This window comes from Anoplophora glabripennis, unplaced genomic scaffold, assembly GCF_000390285.2.
Source record: "Anoplophora glabripennis isolate ALB-LARVAE unplaced genomic scaffold, Agla_2.0 scaffold121, whole genome shotgun sequence".
NCBI lineage: Eukaryota > Metazoa > Arthropoda > Insecta > Coleoptera > Cerambycidae > Anoplophora > Anoplophora glabripennis.
Window position 1 is genome coordinate 135,378 of NW_019416338.1, and position 20,806 is coordinate 156,183.

Consider the following 20,806-nt stretch of genomic DNA (forward strand, 5'->3'; position numbering starts at 1 on the left):
TCAACGCCCTGTATCTCATAAATGATGGCTTTTTGCGCCTATGTTCATAGAGCAAAGTGATGCTAATGTTTGCTGTTTAGTACATTCCCGAAGTTTGTCTATTAAAATCTGGACCACCCTGTGTATTACTAAAAAAAAATCTACAAATATTAGTAGTTTTCGCAATGTTTGCAAAGTAGTCGTTGATTTTCCAAAATATCAGGAAAAGTCACTTTTTTGCAATTTTTCATTTTTTTTCTCAAACTTGTCAAAATTTAATTTTTTTGCTGAGTATATTATATAGTTTGGATGCAAAGTACCTTACCTTTTTACAACTCGAAACAAAATTTTTATTCTGAAAAAGTATCACTTTACATAAATAAACAAAATTAAATAATATTTTGTTAACAAACTAATTTTTGTAACAATTTCCACTTATAGAACAACTGGAAGTACCTTCGTAGGCATAAATATGTTTTAGTGTTCCTTAATACTTAATGCCTGAAACTTACTTCAGATAAAAATAATTTATTATAATCGAAAATTTTAACCAATAACTTTTCCTCTGAAGATGATTCTAAAACGAAGGACGAAACACCTAAATTCTAATTATCCCATATGTACATTAATTCAAGAATTTATAAAGATCAAAATCTAAATTGCTGACAAGAACAGAAGAAGCAAATCTAATCAAAACAAGCATGCTGTACTTTTCGTCAAATAAAACCAACATTAATCGTGGCGTAACAATTAGTCCGTTGTTTTCACCTATTGCAACCCCGAGCTATTGCTGGGAGACCAATTAATGGGATGTAAATGAATAACCCTAGACTTTTCGAGATAGTTAGCGCAAGCATCCTTTTTGCTATTCGATCCAATTACACATGCATCGCCTGGCATTGCTGGGCTAAATGAGCAGAATTGAGTAATTAGGGCATTGTGTAACCTATACTTGGCTTTACAGCAATTCGTATAAATGGAACAATTAAACTTACTTAATAAAACACAATTTAAATGGTATGGTATTAATGAGGAATTACGATATTGGGCGTGATAATTATGGAAAAAAAAATAAAATATAACTTCTTCTGACTTGTTATAACTAAAACGTCGATTTCAATAAATCTGTTTAAAAATACTATTTACAATAGGGTCCTTATCTTATTATATTCCAAAAATTGAATTTGCATCAGTAGTAAGTATATTTACTTTCATTAACTTACTTTTCAGAAAAAATGGAACAATATCAAAATAAAATTTAAACATTTTCTGTCCTATCTAAAATTGTTGTCTCTCTCGCTGTGATGTCAACTCGAATACATGCGCAATCGAGACATAAATACAGAAAACGATTTGACAGCATGATTCATGCCAGTTTTGATACTTTATAATTTGAGGTTGATACAACAAACCTAGTAGATCTGTGTTATTTATTATTATTACTGAGTATGGCAGTGATAACTGAGAAATATATTGTAATTTTTCATACTCTCCATGTCAATTAAAATTATAATAAGCAAAAATAACACACAAAAACACAACCGGTCACCAGCACAACAAATAGTAAATGACAGAAAATGTGGCTGTTCCAGTAATGTCAGAATAGCCAATTTAACTTGTTATACCAAAATGTTCCTATATTAAAGTTGTAGGTATATCTCAGTTAATATTAGTAAAAAAAAAAAAATCTGAAAAAAGCTGTATTAATTTTGAAACAGGCTGAATTCAAATAAAAAAAAATATGTTAAACAACCTTTTTCCTTATTTTTTTTTTTTAATAGCTTCCTTCATGTTTTGGAAATTCTCATTAAAATTGTAAGAATACCTATGCATGTATTTATTTTTTTATTATTAAAATATCTGTAATAAAAGAATTCTTTAAGCAAATTATTTAATAATGATTATTGGGGCAGCTTTTACAATAGTAAACAATAATAAGTATACTAATTAATTATGCTTTAATGCTAATCAAACACTAACTGTTTCAATTATTTTTTAGATATATTTGATATTTTCATTCAAATAAATGCATTGTTAACTCCAAGTGATCTTTAGTCCGCTAAATACAAATAAATAATTTAATTGGTTTTAATACATTTAATCCCCCCCCTATTTAAATCTTTTCATATTACGTAACTTGAAATATAAGAGAAATATAATAATTGTCATTGCTCTTTAGACAATGGTTTAATTACATTGACTTCAATTAGTTCAAAAAATCATAGTCTGAGACACTATATATTTGATTATTGCTGTCATTATGATATGTCAAAAGTATTATGAAATACATAATGCAATACATATTATGTGACCAATTTTTCCTAAATGGAATAAACCAAGACGCTAAATACTGCAGCAAAAAATTTAACTGTAAGTAAAATTTAACACTAAATTGGTATTAATAAGTAGACATTATTTAGTCATCAAGGGATTGATTTTGAGTTGCCATTCTTTCAGGTTTAAAAAATAATTTGATCAACGCATATGACATACACCAAATCAAAGAGTTTGTAAACTCTTATTACAAATCATAGACCTTAGTTCATAGTTTACTTAGTTTACTCATAGACCTTATATAGTTTACTAGGTTTATGGTCTCGGTTAAGACTTGATTAACTAATCATGTAATTAGACTGTGAATATACTACTATAAATTAGTATACAGATATGTACAGTCTAATCATGCGAGTCTTTTATGTTGCTCTTCGATATCAGTAAAATATAACACGGATATTCGAAAGTATGTACCTACATTTAATTACAATTTTAAAGAAAAAGTCTGAAGGGATTCTATCCAAGAAATCGAAAGTTTTACCTAGAGATGCATTATCAAATTTTTATAAGAAGCTCATGATAAAAACGAACAATGTTATTTAAAGAAACTGTTATATAGACGAAGATCAATGCATCTGTGTTCCTATACCGAATACAAAATTAAAATCAATATGAATTTTTACTACTAGAAATATCCAAGGATTGAATTTGGTGGAAAAATAAGGAAATACTGCAGCCAAGTACACCGAGCGCAACTGGTTATTTATTGGATTCAGAAATAGTAAGTGCACTCGACAACCGGTTGGCACTAAATGTTTGCAAAAATGCCAAATAGAATCGCATCCTTTTTGAAAATTTCAGATGTGTAAAACTATACCGGGCATTAAAATTCGTTCGCGTCGCTGTTGACATTGACGGTTAAAAGACATGGCGATTGGCAATTCAATATGATAGCTATAGCAAACGGCGTCGAAAATTTTGGGTAAAATCAGTAAGACAGATAAAGAAATTAACTTTATTTCCAAATCCGAAGCTCAACTTTCATCTTCTGGTACCAATCTTGCAGTTTAGAAAATGTAACAAAAATTTAATAAATAAATATTCCATTTCTTCCTAAACAAAAACAATAGCACCCTTATAAAAAACTGTACTTTTATAAGTATTTTAACAGCACTGTAATTTGATGTCATTAAGTGATTTTCTAAGTTTTCTTTAGTGAAACGGCGACGTTTATCACTTAATATTAACTTGTGTAGGAAAAATGACCGTTCAACTGTTGACAACGGACAGTATGAAAAATTGTTGAGGCATGAATTATATATTAATATGTTTGCTGGTAACTCCTGATATGTACCAGATAAAACTTTACATGTATTTTCCAAAATGGTGTATCCTGAATTTTTTTCCAACACTCTTTGAATTTTTTCTTTTATCGTACTACTGACTGGGCGTATATTATTAGCATAGTATATATTGTTTTGAACATCATCCAATATATCAAATTGTTGATTTAGGGATAGTTCAATATTGCTTGAAAGAATGACGTCTGTAAGTTCATAGAAAAATAGATTCTTCAGCGCTGGACGAACCATGGGTCTTCAAATGTCTTGTCACTTTAATTTTGTAACAAGAATTTATAATGGGTTCAGACACAATACAAAACAGGTCACTTTCTTTAATACGTATGTCTCTGTAACTTTCGGGATAACTGTCAAGCCACATTTGAAATAATTCCCGTCTATTGAATTGAATGAATACAAAATGGTTGGATATGAAAAACACCCGTCTACATCACAGTGCTACTCTCTTTATGACTATTATTTTAAATAAATCCCCCCAATATTTGTACAATAAAATAGTTATTTAAATACACATGGCAAATACAGTTTACAGCAGACGTAAAAAAAAGGTATCGACGCGACACCAACTACTACAAGGTTCCGTAAATAACTGAACAGTTCAAAACGCCAGTCAGTTGTGAAGGCCACCGACCCCTGCGCCGGCTCTGTTAGACTCTGCACGTGCACTAAGCCTAGTGGTGACCTACAGTATTTTTAGGGTGATTTGTTTGAATATAGTACAGATAGCTATAATTTTTGACATCATGGTGATATTTAGATTTCGCGCTTCTCTTTAAATTTTATTGTTTACTAGTTAATATTAATAGTATTAATTAGCATGCACTTTGAATTTGTTTTTGTTATATGACAACTGTAAAAACACAAACATGATAGTACACTTTGATCTCTTCCAATTAACGATTTGGAGGTAAGTAAATTAAATACACACGGTTTATCTAATAAAATAGTCTTTAATTATTAAATGTTATTAGATTTAAAAAAATTGGATAAATAGAACTGGAATCTCTTAATTCAAAGTTAAATTTCCAATATTTATTTTTCAGGTTAAGATATACCCTGAGTGCAAAAGTTGATAACGCTATAATATTACCTATCAAATAGATTAAAACTATACCTCCCAGATATTTAGAAAGCTCGTTTAGTTCATTTTAAAAGTGTTTGGCGCTGTATAGTCGTTTGAGTAAGTTATACCCCCCCCCACTCCTTGAGGTTCCAGTCTATAATAGTTATGTTATAACCTATCTTTTTATAGTTTGAAGAAAAATGTCTATATATAATTTTACCATGACCCTCAAGTGTAAAAAAATCTTTGATAGTAATGTTGGGTTTTTATTATGTACAATGCTAATGCTAAAATCTAGTTTTACATTGATTATGAAACTTTATGAATGGCGTTGATCGTAAAACTTGAAAAACAAAAAAGTAAAACTAAGGTCTGAAAATTAAAGATACACAGTAAAGACAAGAACAGAAGTAGAACAATAATCACAATAACTATTGATAAAGTCATACCTATAACAAGAAAATCAATCAGTCATGTTTAAATAAAATGATCCTTGATTTTAAGTGGGTAAGAGAACAGAGAACAAAATTACAAAATGTAACTAAAACGCTGGCGCAAATCTTTAGTGGCACACCCGTCTATCAGATAAATAAGTATATAAACAATATGAATAAATAAAGCGCAATATCTATTAACATTGCCCGTGAGTAAGGTCGGAGTACTACTCCGTCATTGTCATAATTATTGTAAACTACTGACCGACTAACAGACATTAGAGTTATTCCACACAGCATACACCAAGTGCAACTCAACAAAGACGAAAATAGCACGATTTAAATCACACCAGCCAGTACCTACCTATACGGCTAGGACTACTCCTGCTGTTCAGTGATGTGCGTGCGCCAGTAATATTTAAGTATGGATAACAGAAATACAGCAGATCTCACTGAACCTCTACCGGTACATAATTTTGGAAACGACCAACACAGTTACGCAGTGATCAGATTGAAAGAGAAATTGTTACGTAAGTAAACTTGTTTACGTGTTTTTACATCCACATAACCTCGCCGAGAGCAATTTTAAAAACGATTCTACGGTGTGGAAATATTTTTACACGTGGAAAATATACGCATACTTTTCAGTTATTGTGCGTGAAGAGCAATATTTTGATATAGGTATATTACATTTTATTAACTGTTTGTTAAAAATTTAATCAGTTTGAAAAAATACAGTAAGAAATATTTGGAATTTTTTTACTTGTCCGGAAAAGAGCTAAGTTGATGTCTATTCTATTTTTATAGCTACACAGACATATGTAAACAAATACTTTACATCCATTTAATATCATTAGTCATAGCACAGTATATAAATAGTGAATAACAACACTAATGACGAAATCTTCAAGGATTTATTATTAATAATGTTTCCGTTTTTTTTTAATTTTAATTTAATACCTTGTTTAATTAATTAATTAATTAATCGCCAGGTCTTCCAATAGCAAAATTTTAAAATCGATTAATGCTTTAATTAGAAATAATTTAAACTTTAAAACACTTAGTACGAACATTTCAAAATATAAGAAAGATAAATAACAAAACCTAGATGGTTCTTGCAAAATGTGTGTTGTTTGTATTCAGATAAAAATGTTATGATATGATAATACAGAAAATATATTTGTTTTGAAGAAACGAAACGGCGAAATTACGGACATTGAAATTGGAATTGCAAGATTTTAAATGAAATTGGAGAAAGTATACATCTTAAAATTAGCGTGAAGTATACCTCTTACTTTTATTTAATAGCGCAACCTAACTTTTCCTTTCGTTAAGAAAGCGTATGCCGAAACTAATAGCAAAGTTGAATATTATCAGCTCTAAAACAGTACTATATTTAATCATATTTCAGTTTTAAATTCGCATATTTAATCAGTTATGCTTTGAAAGTACAATTGGGGCTTTCTGAAGTACATATGACCAATCTGAACTTTAAATTACGCTTTCTGATAGACAGGGTGTCCCGAAATTAGCTGGCAATATTTTGCCAGCGCATTATGTGAGTAAAAATAAAAGGTTATATGGACACAGGGAAGAAATGTTTCCTAAGGTTATAACACTTAAGATAAAACAATAAAATTTAGAACCGCGTATTATAATAATAACCTAATAAGAGAACTTAACCTAACCTAGCACCTAATAAGGTTCTGAATCTAGTAACCGAAAAAAAAAATTTTCTTTTCATCATGAAATCCCCAATCTAACATTTTTGTATATTGAATTTGGATTATCAATATTTATGAAATAAGTTATGATGTTATTGCTATTACAGTACAGCAAAAAAGAAAAATAACGGATAAACAAAAATATTTCAAAAATTTAGCAGAGCTGTTTAAAAAAGTAAAGCAATAATCTTGAGCAAAACCTTTCATTTAATGATCGTATTTCACAACCAAAAATCAACAATAACTAAATTATATTTTTCGAAAACTGTCATTAACTGTAATTAAAAGTTAACTTTTGCATGATATTTATTAAGTAACGAAACGACAGTTTTTTGTTTACAGAACGTAAGTCTTTTATATCCAGGACGTAAAAAACTTACATCCACCTACAAAATCAACGAAATTAGGTATAGGTGAAGGAATCAGTTCACCAGTTTATTTATTATTATCAACAAAATCATAAATTATAACAATCATTAATATCTAATAATTAATTTAATTATCAAAGAATTTAACAGGAAATCAAAGAATATTTGATATTATAATATGTGCAGTAAATGGTAGATGACATGTCAAATAAATTAATTTTAATTTTAAATTAATGTCACAAATTTGTCTTCACATTTTTAATAATTTTTTAACTGTGCGATACAGTTTTCGAAAAAATGGTGTTTGATCTCTATCGCTCGGAGAAAAAAAATTTCATTCTCGAATGCAAAGTAGCATTTCGCAATCTAGGAACAAATCCGTTTAAAATTCAGATAATTATTTTGTGGAAAACGCTCGGAGACGTCGATTAGTATTTTTAGTTGCGGATTTTTTACATAGGAAAATTGTATACAGGGTGTCTCAAGAACAACATATGCAGTCATCATTGATTTTTTTTAATGGAACACCCTGTATATAATGCCATTTTTAATTGTACGGTAAATTCTGAACACTTTTTTTATAACATACCATATTTTGGATAAAACTTTTTGTGTTTAATGATTTCCATAAAAGTTCATTATGTATGAATTCCTAATATGCTGTAATTTATTATTTTTAACAATTAGTTTTAAGAGTTTTTAAATTTTCTAGTAAAACAAAGGGGTTAACAACTGTTTTCAAAGCATATTATGTACGGACTGTGTGTTCACAAATTCCGTTTCGGATATTTGCAACATGTGACAATGCTTAAATCAATTTTACTCTAAAAAATTGCAAGTTATTGAAATTAAACCAGAATACCTTTTCGGTGTAAAACTGTTTAAAATTTCTATTATACCTACGTACCGAGTAGTGGAAAAGTTCGCATATCAGAGTAAGAAATTTTATTTAAATGTTTAGATAATTTATTCATCCTCTTTTAATCCCAAGAATATATGGTAGTTCCGTAAACAGTAAATATTTGGACACATGTGGAATGAACATGGTAACCTGACTTTGGATTATTCAAAATTATCTTCTGCAATTTTCGCAACTAATTTTCAACTGCAGAAAAAGTTTAATTTACGAGCCGAAATAAACCGGGAGTACAAAGCTACGACTTCCAAGTCGGGGTATACTCTCAAGAGTAACGTTAACAAATCAAACGGTTCTTTGGCAAATTTACTTCCTAAGGACATCCCTTGCATTTGAAAGTATTCGGAACTTCTCCCGCTTGGGGAATAGAGGTTAAATCTGACGGCTATATGCATCTCCTCATACCGCAATTTATAGGTAAATTTAGTGGTATGTATACAAACCATAAAATTTTGTTGCGAGAAATATGAGGGATATAATTCAGCGGCTTCAGTGCAGTCAAGGGAGATGCAAGTACGAATGCGTTGGTAAAAATATGTATTACAGCGTATATTTTGAGCTCTAATCTCCATTTAGGGAAATTATTGCGGGAAATAAAATGCGAGAAAATAAAAAATGTTTCTCCTTTGGAGAATTAGTTGTACGACTTGAATATGTTTTGTTTTCATTTTGTTATTAATGATTTTTCTGTTACAGCCGGAACAAGAATAGTATTAGTGACATGGTTAGTAATTTATGTATGCCTCTTAGGAGTGGGGATTTATGGGGTTAAGAAATGCCCCGTCGAGAAATATATTCCTATGTATTTAGTAGCAACAGGTGAGAAGTGATTACATTAATTAAAAACTAAAATTTCTATTGACGATTGCAATAAAATTAACAGTTTCCTAAGAAAAAACAAACTTTAAAAACTACTAACTACATCCATTTTTTTAACTCTGTTCTTATTTATTTTTTTTATAAACACGCCTTCAAAACCATTTGTTGGAAACTAAATAAACTTTTTCCTATCTATGTGTAAAACTGACAACGAAAATAAAATGGCACCCTGGTACCCTGAAACCTATTATATCAACGCCAAACTTTTTAATTTCGATTGCGGTGAAGATAGTTCCAATTTCGTTTTATTTTCAGGTGCAATTGGGCTCCTGTCAAAACTTTTAAACTGCTATAAGGATAAAATTCTGCCTTTCCTGGACGTCTCATATATTTTAACTTGTTTGTACGCCGTGGAAATTGTTCTGCTTATTTTTGGTGAGTAACTTAATTTAAAACATAAATGAAACAAATTGTTTTTAACGTCAAAATAAGAAACAAACAAATATCGTGAAATTAAGGTTTATATTATTATTGTATTGTTTTGTTGAGACTTTTACAAAAGAAAAATCTGGTGACATCATAAAAAAATTCAATATTGCATTAGTACAAAGAAAAATGTTTTTCGTTTTATTGCTATTTTTTTAAATTTTGTGAGCAACTAGTACTAATAATAAGGGAGATGTGACTGACAACAAACTCTTCAAGTTCTTTTTTCTTAGTATTAGAGACAGAACTATCAAATTTCATATAATTATAGAGCGCTCTATCCAATTCGTAAACATATACACAGTGTTTTGTAAAAAAAGTTTGATTTGTATCTTAAAAACACAACGTATAGTTTTGAAATAACAAATTTTGACCCATACCATTTTCTTCCCAGTGCGAAGTAGGGTGGTAGAATGAGAGTAACCTAACCACCGTTTATAGTCTTGTCTCCTACATTTTTTTTTGTAAACGCAATCATAATGACGGTTCATAGATTTCTTAATTCCTAATATATTTTGTTTTTCTGTTTAGGTTCCTATTGGGTCTACAAAGAATACAAACCGACGTACGACCCAAAAGATGGCGCTCAGTATTGTGATAAGACTGTATATCTGGTTGCATTTGTTTACATCAGCATCTTATACGCGATCACGGCGATGGTGGTGTCGGGCTTTTTGTGTTTTTTGATTTGCATCTACTTCGTCAAATCAACAGAGCCGATTGTAGATCCAGAAGCACCAAGGGAACCATAGCTGCTTTAGATTTTATAGAATTGATCGATGCTTAGGAATATTTTTGTAATGAAACTAATTTTATATAGATTTTATATGGATTTTATACATTGAGATTAATTGTTGCGAATATGTGATATAATAGTAATTAAAAATGTGAATGACCAATGTATTTTTCTCTGTTTTGTATGTAAGTCTTCTAACAAGTCAAAGAACTTCCATTTTAGTTTATGGGACTATAAGAGATAGCAAAACGATTAATTGGGTAAAGTTTTAAAATTTTAGTTTAAGATTTAACTTTTGCTAAGAGTGTCACTGTAACCTCAAGTTTTTATTTCAAAATTTCTACTCCGAGAAGCCATCATATGGCTGCTATATTGAACATTATGTTGAACAAAAATTACATTTCTTTTAGCGTTTTAATAATATGTCACAAATACAATAAAATCGATAACTTTAGATAAAACAATATAGCTGTTAGAAGTTTGACTGCCTTAATTTTAAGAGACGATAGAATACATTAAAATAAACAAAAAAACCTTATACGACATGGGTCCTAAACTCAACCATTTCCGAGAAAAAAATTATAAAAATCTCTAACTTGTACAAAAGTTCGATTAATTATGGAATATTGACATAATGTGTGCATAGAATACCATAAAATACAATGTTTATCACTTTTTTGAACTTCAGTAACCACCAACACGCAATATAGTTGGTATCTGGATTTAATCGTGTCTGAGTGCTTTTTGCGTACTACTATTTCCTTTTCTTGAGATGTTTTCCAGCGAGTGCTCGAAAATTGGATTCGAAGGTGTCGTGCGTACATCAAACATGGTGGTGGACATTTTGAGAATCATATGTTGTACTTTGTTTTGTACTTTTGGGTTTAAAAATTACTGAATTTTGTTTTTTGGCAAGTACCTAAATTATTTTTAATACGTATGATTATTTGGACGACGTGAATCTTTGGGTACTTTAAATACATAATTTGATTAAAAGTTAAGTTCCTATTTTAAGATATTCATAATTACTAAAATTCGAGCTAAAATTTAAGTGCAACACTATCTTCATACTACAAAATCGATACATTTTATTTTATTTATTTAAAAACTGGAAAACAATTGTCTTGAAATTTACTAAATATTTCATAATAATAGTTGTTTACATTTTTTCCATAGAACAAGTCTGCCGCGTGTACACGTGGTGTACATCAACAGGTTAAGCGTAGTTGTCACGTTGTGATGAAATTCCCCAATATTAATACTCGCTGTATTTTGAAAACTGTTAATTTTACGCCCCTGTAATATACAACTTTTTTGTTCATTTATGATTAGTCCATCTCATTCTGAAGTTATTGCAGTCAAACTTCTTACACCCTGTATAAATATTTTTTATTAACACATGTCAAATTTACATTAACGAATAAAGTAATACTTAATTTTCAATGGAGGTTAAAAACAGTACCAATACCTATTTTAGTAATGAAGACTCAACATTATTTTCCTTATTTAACTACTTGTTTCTGAAATCCCAATACACGTATTACAACGGCCCACACGGAATACGGTAATATGTCTCAAATAGTTTCTGAATTATCCGCAAGTTTGTTTGAATAAAATCATTATTTCTTTAATTTTATTGTAAATATATTAAGTTAACATAAATTAAGTCTAAAACTTGTCCTAAATCAATAGTTAGTTAACATTAAAATAAAAAATAGTTTATCCAAATTGAGCTAAAAGGGCCATATTGATTCAAAATCCAAGGCCTACTGTGTCAGCTTCTGGAGTAAAATTTTAATGATTTATGTTTGTGATTTTTTTTTTTTTAAATTTTATCAAAAACTTTTAAGTAACGGTTTTGTTGTCAAATTAAAAGTCTAATTATATATATAAAAAAAATGAATAAAATGTTACTAACATGGTACTACCTATTATCATTTTTATGCTTAATTTTGACAAATCAATAAAGAACAAACAAAATTTCCTTACAAAAACTTGAAAGTTTTTGTTGCACGACAATTTATTCAACAGATGCCCTTTCCTTGTCTTAACGTACGTTCATAGGTTACCTTTGGTACAAATTCTGGGGTAATTTCTACTCAGGCTTCTGTTATTCTATGGATTTGTACAGTTTATGGCCTGGATTTTTAAAGATTTCTTTCAGTAAGCCTCAAAGAAAAAAATCGAGTGGCGTCAAGTCTGAGGATCTCGGTGGCCATTCAATAAAAAAATGATAATATAAATTATATAAAATTTTATTCCTAAAAAGCTGACGTAGCACGACTTAGATCTCGGTTGAAAAAATGCAGTTCACCAAGTTCTACAATTAAAAAACGTCCCCTTAAAATCATACATAAAGTTTTTAAAGATATTTAAGTTTATACTACTGTACACTTTATACATACTATACAGTTCTTACCACCTCTTTCTGGATTCAACTTTATGTGAGTTACACAAAAGGGAACGTTATTCATCTATACGACAGTCGATAAATAAATACAAGTAGAAATATTTTTTCATGTTAATCAGATGTTTCCAGTAATAACTGTTTACATTAACGAGCATATTTGTATTTTATAGTGTCCAACTTAGACGGAAATATATATTTCTATTGTAAACAAAATAGACGCCACTTATCACTCTACTGACCCTGTATGTATTTTTATTGTTATGCTTCTCGCTACGCACGCTGTGATTAAATCGCCTGACGTTTTACAATTAAGTAAATTAATAGACTCTTATTATTTTGCTAAACGTTTCAATACAAGCCAAATATTGCGAACTAAAAATAAGCGTAAGCTGTGCCTGGGCGCTAAAAAATATAAATAGTTATTTTAGTAGAGCATTGTATACCGATATGTGCGTTAGCGCATGCCTTGTTGTTTGAAAATTGACCAATCGCGAGGAAAACATGTCCACTCAAAACAGTTCCACCACCTTGTTGTCTAATGCAGACGTTGAAAAATTGGAGAACGAAAGAAAACTTAAGGCGGAGAGTAACAATGAACCGTTGGAAAAAGCGAAGGAAAAACGGACCCGTAAGTAACACACTTTTTGCCTTTATAGAACACATAGAGAATGCTAGTTAATTTCTTATACTTCATATAATTTAATACTACTTGGGTTCATTTGTCACTTTGTTTTTATTACATTTATCATACTTGAGATAAATGGTATGAACAGAATGACCACTAATACCTGATTTGGTAAAAGCGAGTGTATTTATGTCTAAGAATTCGTCAAGTGAAGTGATATATTTGTCTAAAGTGTTTTGAAAAAGTGCCATAAATTCAGAGATTGGTAGAACATCAAGATAATAGATTTTTTTCCAACGGACAGACTTTTAATTTATTTTTTTTTTTAATAAAATTTCTGTCATGTATTTTACAAAAAACAATGTACGGGGTGATTATTTTATCATGAGTTCTTAATTTCAAGCATTTATTTCAAATCACTTTCTCTTACAGTCCGTCAAGTATTAGTTGTTTGAAAAACTGTTCTAATGTTAAATTTGTTACCTATTTTCCTTAATATTTCCGATAGTACAGGAATATATGGAAACTTTATTGTTGATGCAATTTCTCCTTTGTGGTCTAACAGAATTTGTCTTCCTTTCAATATTCCTAAATACTGTTTCAACAAAATTAGATAAAGGAAAAAAAATACATTTCGTTAAAACAACACTCAATAAATAAAATCTTTTGAGGCAAAGTTTAATTTAACTAATATTTCATATATGTTCAAACACATACCAAAAAATACCCAAATACCAATTAATGATAAATTAAAAACTAACTTAATTTTCAGCTGGCATCAATGCCTCCTTAGTTTTGCTCTACGCAGTTTTCTTCACGATGTTTACGACGGGGATTGTAAATATAATGAACTGCCCAGTATGCATATTTATTCCACTCTACTTGATAGCGGCAGGTAAGAATTACTATGATTAAATTATTTTCAATTAACTAATAGGCGATACATTTTAGGTGCTCTGGGTGCTTTAGCTAAGTTCTTAAGCAGGTCTACTAACAAATATTTATTTAATACCGCTGTGATCTTGGTTGTATTCGATGTAATTTTGCATGGAGTAGGTAAGAGAAAAAAACTAAATATCTATTATTCTTATCACATGAACGCTTTATGAAGCACACTAATTAACGTTATTTGTATATTTGCAAGAATGACAAAAATCAAATCTAAAGTGAATGACTTTGTTTCTGAAAAATATATATTTTGCTATTAGCTCCTGTATTTTTACTCTATTTTACAGTCAAAGTTGTTTGGTACAAAAAATCTAAGTATGCATTGTTAGAAAAAACTACTCTGGGATTCATGCCCCAATCAACATTGATTTACACCAAAAATATCTAGTAAATAGCTGGTAATTAATAATTGTCGAAAATAAAAATTAAAAACGATATATCTCAATATTATTAATTCAAAAACACATACCGGACATTGAAATTATTAAAAAATGCAATCATTCAAAGAATTATCTTGTATTCCTGTTGCTCTAACATTGCCCTTGACAAATACCAACAAGTAAATATAGTTTTCAAAGATTCCATTATTTCATAATTTTGGTATGTCAGGAATGTCTTTGAATTAAATTTAATTTTGAATATTTATACATATAATTTTTACAAAAAATATGAAAGATCAAAAATTTGCTTTTATTTGATAAGTTTGGATTTTAAATAAAACAAATTTATCATTAAAGTTTGACATTTCCGTGCGAAATCAGTGGCGTCACTGAGAAATTTAAAAACAATGTAACTGTGTTAAATTGCTAAGATAACCTCACCAGTGTATTTTTTTGTAAGAGAAAAGCATCATTAAAATAGTTCCTGTAGTATAGTTTTCTTTCATATACATAGGTACGTTTATACGAGAGAATTGGGACATATTTTTCTATTATATACTATTATTTATTTCTTCTTTCACTCGATGCATGTGAAGATGCAATCGACGGCTTCAGGGGAGTAGTCACTTGGGCATCTACATATTTCCGCCAAAATAATGACACTCGACTGATACAATGAATATAAAAATTATATCATATCACATAATAAAACTATCCAATACGGCAGCTGACGTTTTTTAAAATGTTCTTGATTATTAAACTGATAAAAATCCCATTCCAAAATTATTTCACAAATATGACATTTCATTACTGGCAGAAAATTGTTTAATAAATTTATTACGTTGATAGATATAGCCCGACGCCTTCTTTAAGCACCCAAATGTCAAGCTATACTTATGACTTTCAAAAAAATTTTATTTTTTCAAATACTTATACTTCAGTCGCAATACAAACTTTAAACTCAGGTAAACAAAAAGTTAATAAATATTGTACAGCAGATCAGACAAATTTTAAAGAGTCTATAAACTATAAACGATTTAATAACCAGTATTTGAATTCGGGAAGGATAAAGCCTTAAATGAAATTATTCGCATACCGCTCTTACAGAGCCCATAAATTTGTAGAATTAAAAAACTGATCTTTATGAGTGGATTAAAGTAAGGACTTTAAATTAAATTAAAATTAAAACGGGTTGAACTCAACTGTGTACTAAAAATTAATATGAACCTTCGTTGGCGCGTTTACTGACGTATTTAATGGTGCTCTTAAATAAAGAGTTTTAATAACACTACAATTTTTTTAAATGCATATACCATATTCAACATTGATTACTATTGAAGTTTAGTAGTATAGAAAATGCAAAGAGCAGTTAAAAATATAAATAACTACGGGTTGTTCCGATTTAAAGGCTGTTGAAACACTAAATAAAATAAATAAATAAAGTTAAAACAGTTTTTATTAAAAATTAAACCGTGAACATTTGGAAACTCTTCCTTAAAATGTGACGTGATTTTGGTGGGGCTAGATACAGGGTGTTAAAAAAAGAGTGTAAAATATTTAAGGAGGTAATAGTATGAAACAAAATAAGCAGAAAAGTCTCAATAAACATGGGTCCGCAAAGTAACGGTTGCGGAGATATGGAATGTTTTATGTTTTTAACCCCTTTTTTATTTTGCAAAAACGTTGTGTATTTTCTTATAATAGTTGGTTGATGTTTAGTGAAATAAACAGTACGTATTTGACAGTTGTTCTCAGTGCACAAATTTTCTTTCGCTGTGGCTGGTTACTCTAACGCAGAATTAACAGACATGCATTTCATGTATGGTCGTGCTAATGGGAACGCCACCGAAGCGCGACGTCTTTATGTTTACGCTTATCCAAATTGCCAGATTCCTTCACAACGCATGTTTGGAAGAATTCACCAAAGATTGCGTAATACCGGTTCCTTGAGCAAACAGTGCCTGTTTTATGGCCTCCAAGGTCGCCTGATCTGAACCCTCTAGATTTCTTTGTTTTGGGATATTTGAAGACATTAGTGTATTGTACTCCTGTAAATAGCCCGGAAGAGCTGCAGCTACGGATTAATCAAAAGTGTCAAGAAATCCAAACCAATGAGGGTGTTTTCGAAAGAGTTCGAATATCGTTGAGACGAAGTTGTCGTGCCTACTTGGAAATGGATGGAGGGCACTTTGAACATCTTCTGTAACTTTGTTTTTTGTTTGTTAAAAGCTTCCTTTGTCGGTTTATTCCTAATAAAATAAAATGTTTCAAAAACGAATAGTGGTCCATATCTCCGCAACCGTTACTTTGCGGACCCATGTTTATTAAGACTTTTCTGCTTATTTTGGTTCATACTGAAATATTTTACATTCCTTTTTTAACACCCTGTATATTTGCCTTATTAACAATTAAACACAGCTGTATCTTTTTTGTTTTAAACTATATCTTATTATTTTTGCAGCTACTTATTTTGTTTATAAGAACTACCAACCCGAGTATAATTCAGCTAGTGGAGATAAATACTGCAATAGGACCACATACTTGTTGGCCTTTTGGATACTTACATTTCAGTATACGTTACTAGGATTATTTATATTATTGTCTGGATGCTACATGTTAATGAGAGGCGATTTTAAGAAGAAGTCGTTTGTATAATACTGGAAGAACAGTCAAGATGAAGATTCCGTGAATCGTTCATTTATTTTCTAAGGATTTATCAATATTTGCCAATTACATACGTTAAAAGACAAAGTTTGTTGTGTTCCATTTATTTTTCTAGCATAGTTAAGACAAATAATATTAAGTCCGTCTACAAAAAAATAAAGAGTTGCATCCTTGGATACGCGAATATATTAAAAATTATTTAATTTTCTTGTATAAACATATTATTACTAATTTTTAATAAGCCTGTATTTTTATTATAAGTTTTAGATAGGTAATAAATTATTTATTTTTCTTAGAATGTTTGTTAGTAAGTTACGTATACAAGTCGGCATAATAAAATATTCTGAAAACACTATAATTTTTTAATTATACTATTTTTTCCCTACTTATTATATGTATTTATAGCCCACTTTAAATTAATGTGTTTGTAATTTTCCTTCGCTTTAATGTTAATCAAAATAATTTAATAACCGATTTGAAAGTCCCTAGAAACAAACATATTCTGCATATCAAATGAGCAATGAGCACATATTCCTCGATTTTAAGTAATAAGAAATGCCTGAGAAATGTAAGAAATCAAATAAATTAAGAAACAGAAGCATGCATCTGATGTGTAAACATAGCAGCCCCAATAAGCATGTTTACGAATGAACATTTTATTTTGAAATTCAAATACGAACGCCGAAATTTGCATATAACGTTTTAAATTTTATTCGAGAATGTAACCAGAGGAAATTTAATAATATCTCTCCGATTCTGTAAGGAATAGATTACACTTGTGAATCTTGTGATGCCCTCTTTGCTTCAATTAAAAATTACAAGTAAATTACAACATTTTAAATAAAATTAAACCAGATCGATCTATTTTATTTAATTTATTTAAAATACAAAATTTAAGCTTTCATTTTGTAGAAGAAAACATAAAACCCAAATAAATATAAGGCCTACGGATGTGACGAAAATAGAAGTAATAAACTACGTCTTGTGACTTGAAAAATGGCAATAGCAAAACGGTTCCGATAAAAATTGATATCCCATGAATAAAATAGATATGAAAGGCATCAGAAGCCATTCAATAACATGTCATAAAGACAAAGAACCAACAGAAAATTGCATTTTTTAAACTTCGTACTGAATATACTCACATATTGTTCCTTAAAACATACCTTAATAGCACATAAATAAGTTTAATTAATGCGAGAGAAGGTAATTCTGAAAACAGTTAATGAATATTTAAATGTTTATTTTTAGCAATGTGTATGTTTTTTAATTGAAATGATATTCTAATGTATAACCTACGTTCAGGAAGCAATGCTTTTAAGTCCTAAGCATTATACAGGGTGCTTCCTATGAACGTCCAGAAAATCCAAAAACGTATTCTACGGCTAAAATTAGGGGATTAGTTAAAAAAAAACATAGGGTGCTAAGACTGTCGTTCTCGAGCTGCATATTCTACTGGATTTCACCTCAAATAACGGGTTTTTTTAGTCTACGATAAAATAGCTCAGTGTATACAGGGAGTCTCAGTACTTGATACATAAAAGTCGAGTACAAATAGATGACGTCAAAATAATACCAGTTGTTCATATAAATTTATTTCGAAGGGGCCTTCGTTAACAAGTTACGGGCTCTTACAGGTGATAATTGCAGTTATTTTTATTTACAGTTTACAGTCCTTAAACTTCAGCACAATGCAAATTTGTGTGAAGTGATTCTTTTTTTTTCTTTCTATTTTGTGTTATGTGTAAAGTGTGTTTGTCAAATTTTGTTAGTGAAAATTACGTTAGCAGGCAGTAAGATTTTCAAGGCTCGTATTTTAAATATATATATGGTTCTAACATAGTAATTATGTCCAATACAAAATTAAAAACGCAAAAAATGGTGGAGACGTCATTCGATGTGCACTGTGACATAAAATCACAAATATTTCTTATACTGTTAATTTTACCGAGTTGATTATTATCGTTGGCAAATTTTCAGGGAACTTATTTTTGATGCAGGCAGATTGCGACATACTGAGTTGTTAATCATTGGACATAGTCCGTCTCTGGCGTTCTGGGCATAATGCAGTTACAACATCAAAAACAAGCTGTACGCGTGTGTTATTCATCATCAAATTTGCATCATGCTGAAGTTAATAGTTTAGAGACTGTAAATAAAAATTAATTTTTAATTTTCACCTTTGAGGGCCCGTAACTTGTTAACGAAGGCCCATATAAAAACAATTTATATGAAGAACTGATATTATTTTGACCTCATCTATGTGTACCCGACTTTTTTGTATCAAGTACCGGGACACCCTGTATATACAGTGGATATTTTATTTTTCCTCAATTATAACTGTCTTTTCGATTTGAGCAATACCTTACCTTCGGTTTTATGGGTACCATCAAATAAATATTTTCAGTTGAAAACCTTTGCGAGTTAAAGAATGTTTCGACATAATTTAAAAAAGTTTGTTGCTTCACAGAGATTATTTGAGTGAATATTTGCAAACTTATCCTGCAAAACTTTTTCAGGAATTTTCTTATACAATTTCCCAATTTTTTTAGCCGTCTTGAAACGCGTGTGACATTTTGTTTATCTTATAATTTGAAAGCAGTTTTTTAGATGTTCCTACTTTATGCCTTCACAAGTTCTCTGTATTAAATCAAATTTCATTTGTTTATAGGTACACAAAAAAAATTACTGTCTTCAAGAAAATTATTTTTGAATTAACATTGTACTCATATATCCGCAAGAATATCCGTAGGTTTACTTTAACTTTTTTATATAATAAGGAATTATTGGCATTAGAGTTTATATAATACGTAAATGAGTGAGGAAAATACGAGACAGCCAAACTAGTGTTAGGAATATAACATGGATTTAGGTAGGTTCTTTTATAAACCCATTTTGTTTTACTTGTATTTATTACACTTTTATGGTAAAATTTCAATTTAATTTTGATCAAAACCATTTCTAAATGTCATAGAAATGTAACATCGAAACTGCGCCATTAAATAAAAGTATCCTCTCGTATAAGGGAACGTATTCCAGGAATTATTTCATCAATAACGAACACATTCGCGGAGGATTTAAAACCTTGACGAGAGCCTTTTTATTGCTTATAATACGCGACATAACTATTTAGCCGTATTTATTGCAAATTCAATTCCAGAATTATCTGATATCCTGACATTCAATATTGCCTTTCGGATGGGGACATAACAACGTAAATTTCATTTCACCATTTTCGACGTCGCCTGCCGGACAATTTATGATTGGGTTTAATGAAATCTGCACTGTTTAATGCGGCCTCCGCAAACGAACATTTAAAACTACTATAAATAAAGGGCGCCGTCATTTAGGGATTATTAGCGACCTACATCAAAAATTGCTTTTACTTAATAGCAAATTAATTTTCAGTCCTGTTTTATTACGTTATACAAAATATTTACTGTATTGAACTGAAGTTTGCTGTTTATAAGCAAATCCCCCAAACCTGATTTTATATTAATTTTCCCTATACAAGGAATATGTACTTTCTAAATATCTATTCCAATTTAATAACATTTCATGAATCCGTCGAATGATTGTTCAAACATCACCATACAATTAAAAGATGCTGTAATCATTA

General features: G+C 29.9%; 3 protein-coding genes across 5 annotated transcripts in view; 2 read left to right on the forward strand and 1 right to left on the reverse strand.

Annotated features, from left to right (window-relative positions):
* Positions 1-20,806, reverse strand: part of LOC108910158 (RNA pseudouridylate synthase domain-containing protein 2) — a 656,998-nt gene that overhangs the window by 115,124 nt on the left and 521,068 nt on the right. The window lies entirely within an intron of this gene.
* LOC108910161 lies at positions 5,328-10,323 on the forward strand. Its single transcript, XM_018714690.1, has 4 exons — positions 5,328-5,641; positions 8,816-8,938; positions 9,254-9,373; positions 9,956-10,323. Exons 1-4 carry the CDS (start codon positions 5,536-5,538, stop codon positions 10,174-10,176), a joined length of 570 nt encoding a protein of 189 aa, XP_018570206.1. The 5' UTR covers positions 5,328-5,535; the 3' UTR covers positions 10,177-10,323.
* Positions 13,012-17,405, forward strand: LOC108910163. 2 transcript variants are annotated; one of them, XM_018714691.2, is made up of 4 exons: positions 13,012-13,198; positions 13,968-14,090; positions 14,147-14,251; positions 16,985-17,405. In XM_018714691.2, the coding sequence occupies exons 1-4, from the start codon at positions 13,072-13,074 to the stop codon at positions 17,176-17,178; spliced, it is 549 nt and encodes a 182-aa protein (XP_018570207.1). In that variant the 5' UTR covers positions 13,012-13,071; the 3' UTR covers positions 17,179-17,405. The 2 variants fall into 2 exon arrangements, with proteins under 2 accessions (XP_018570207.1, XP_018570208.1); XM_018714692.2 differs by lacking the exon at positions 14,147-14,251.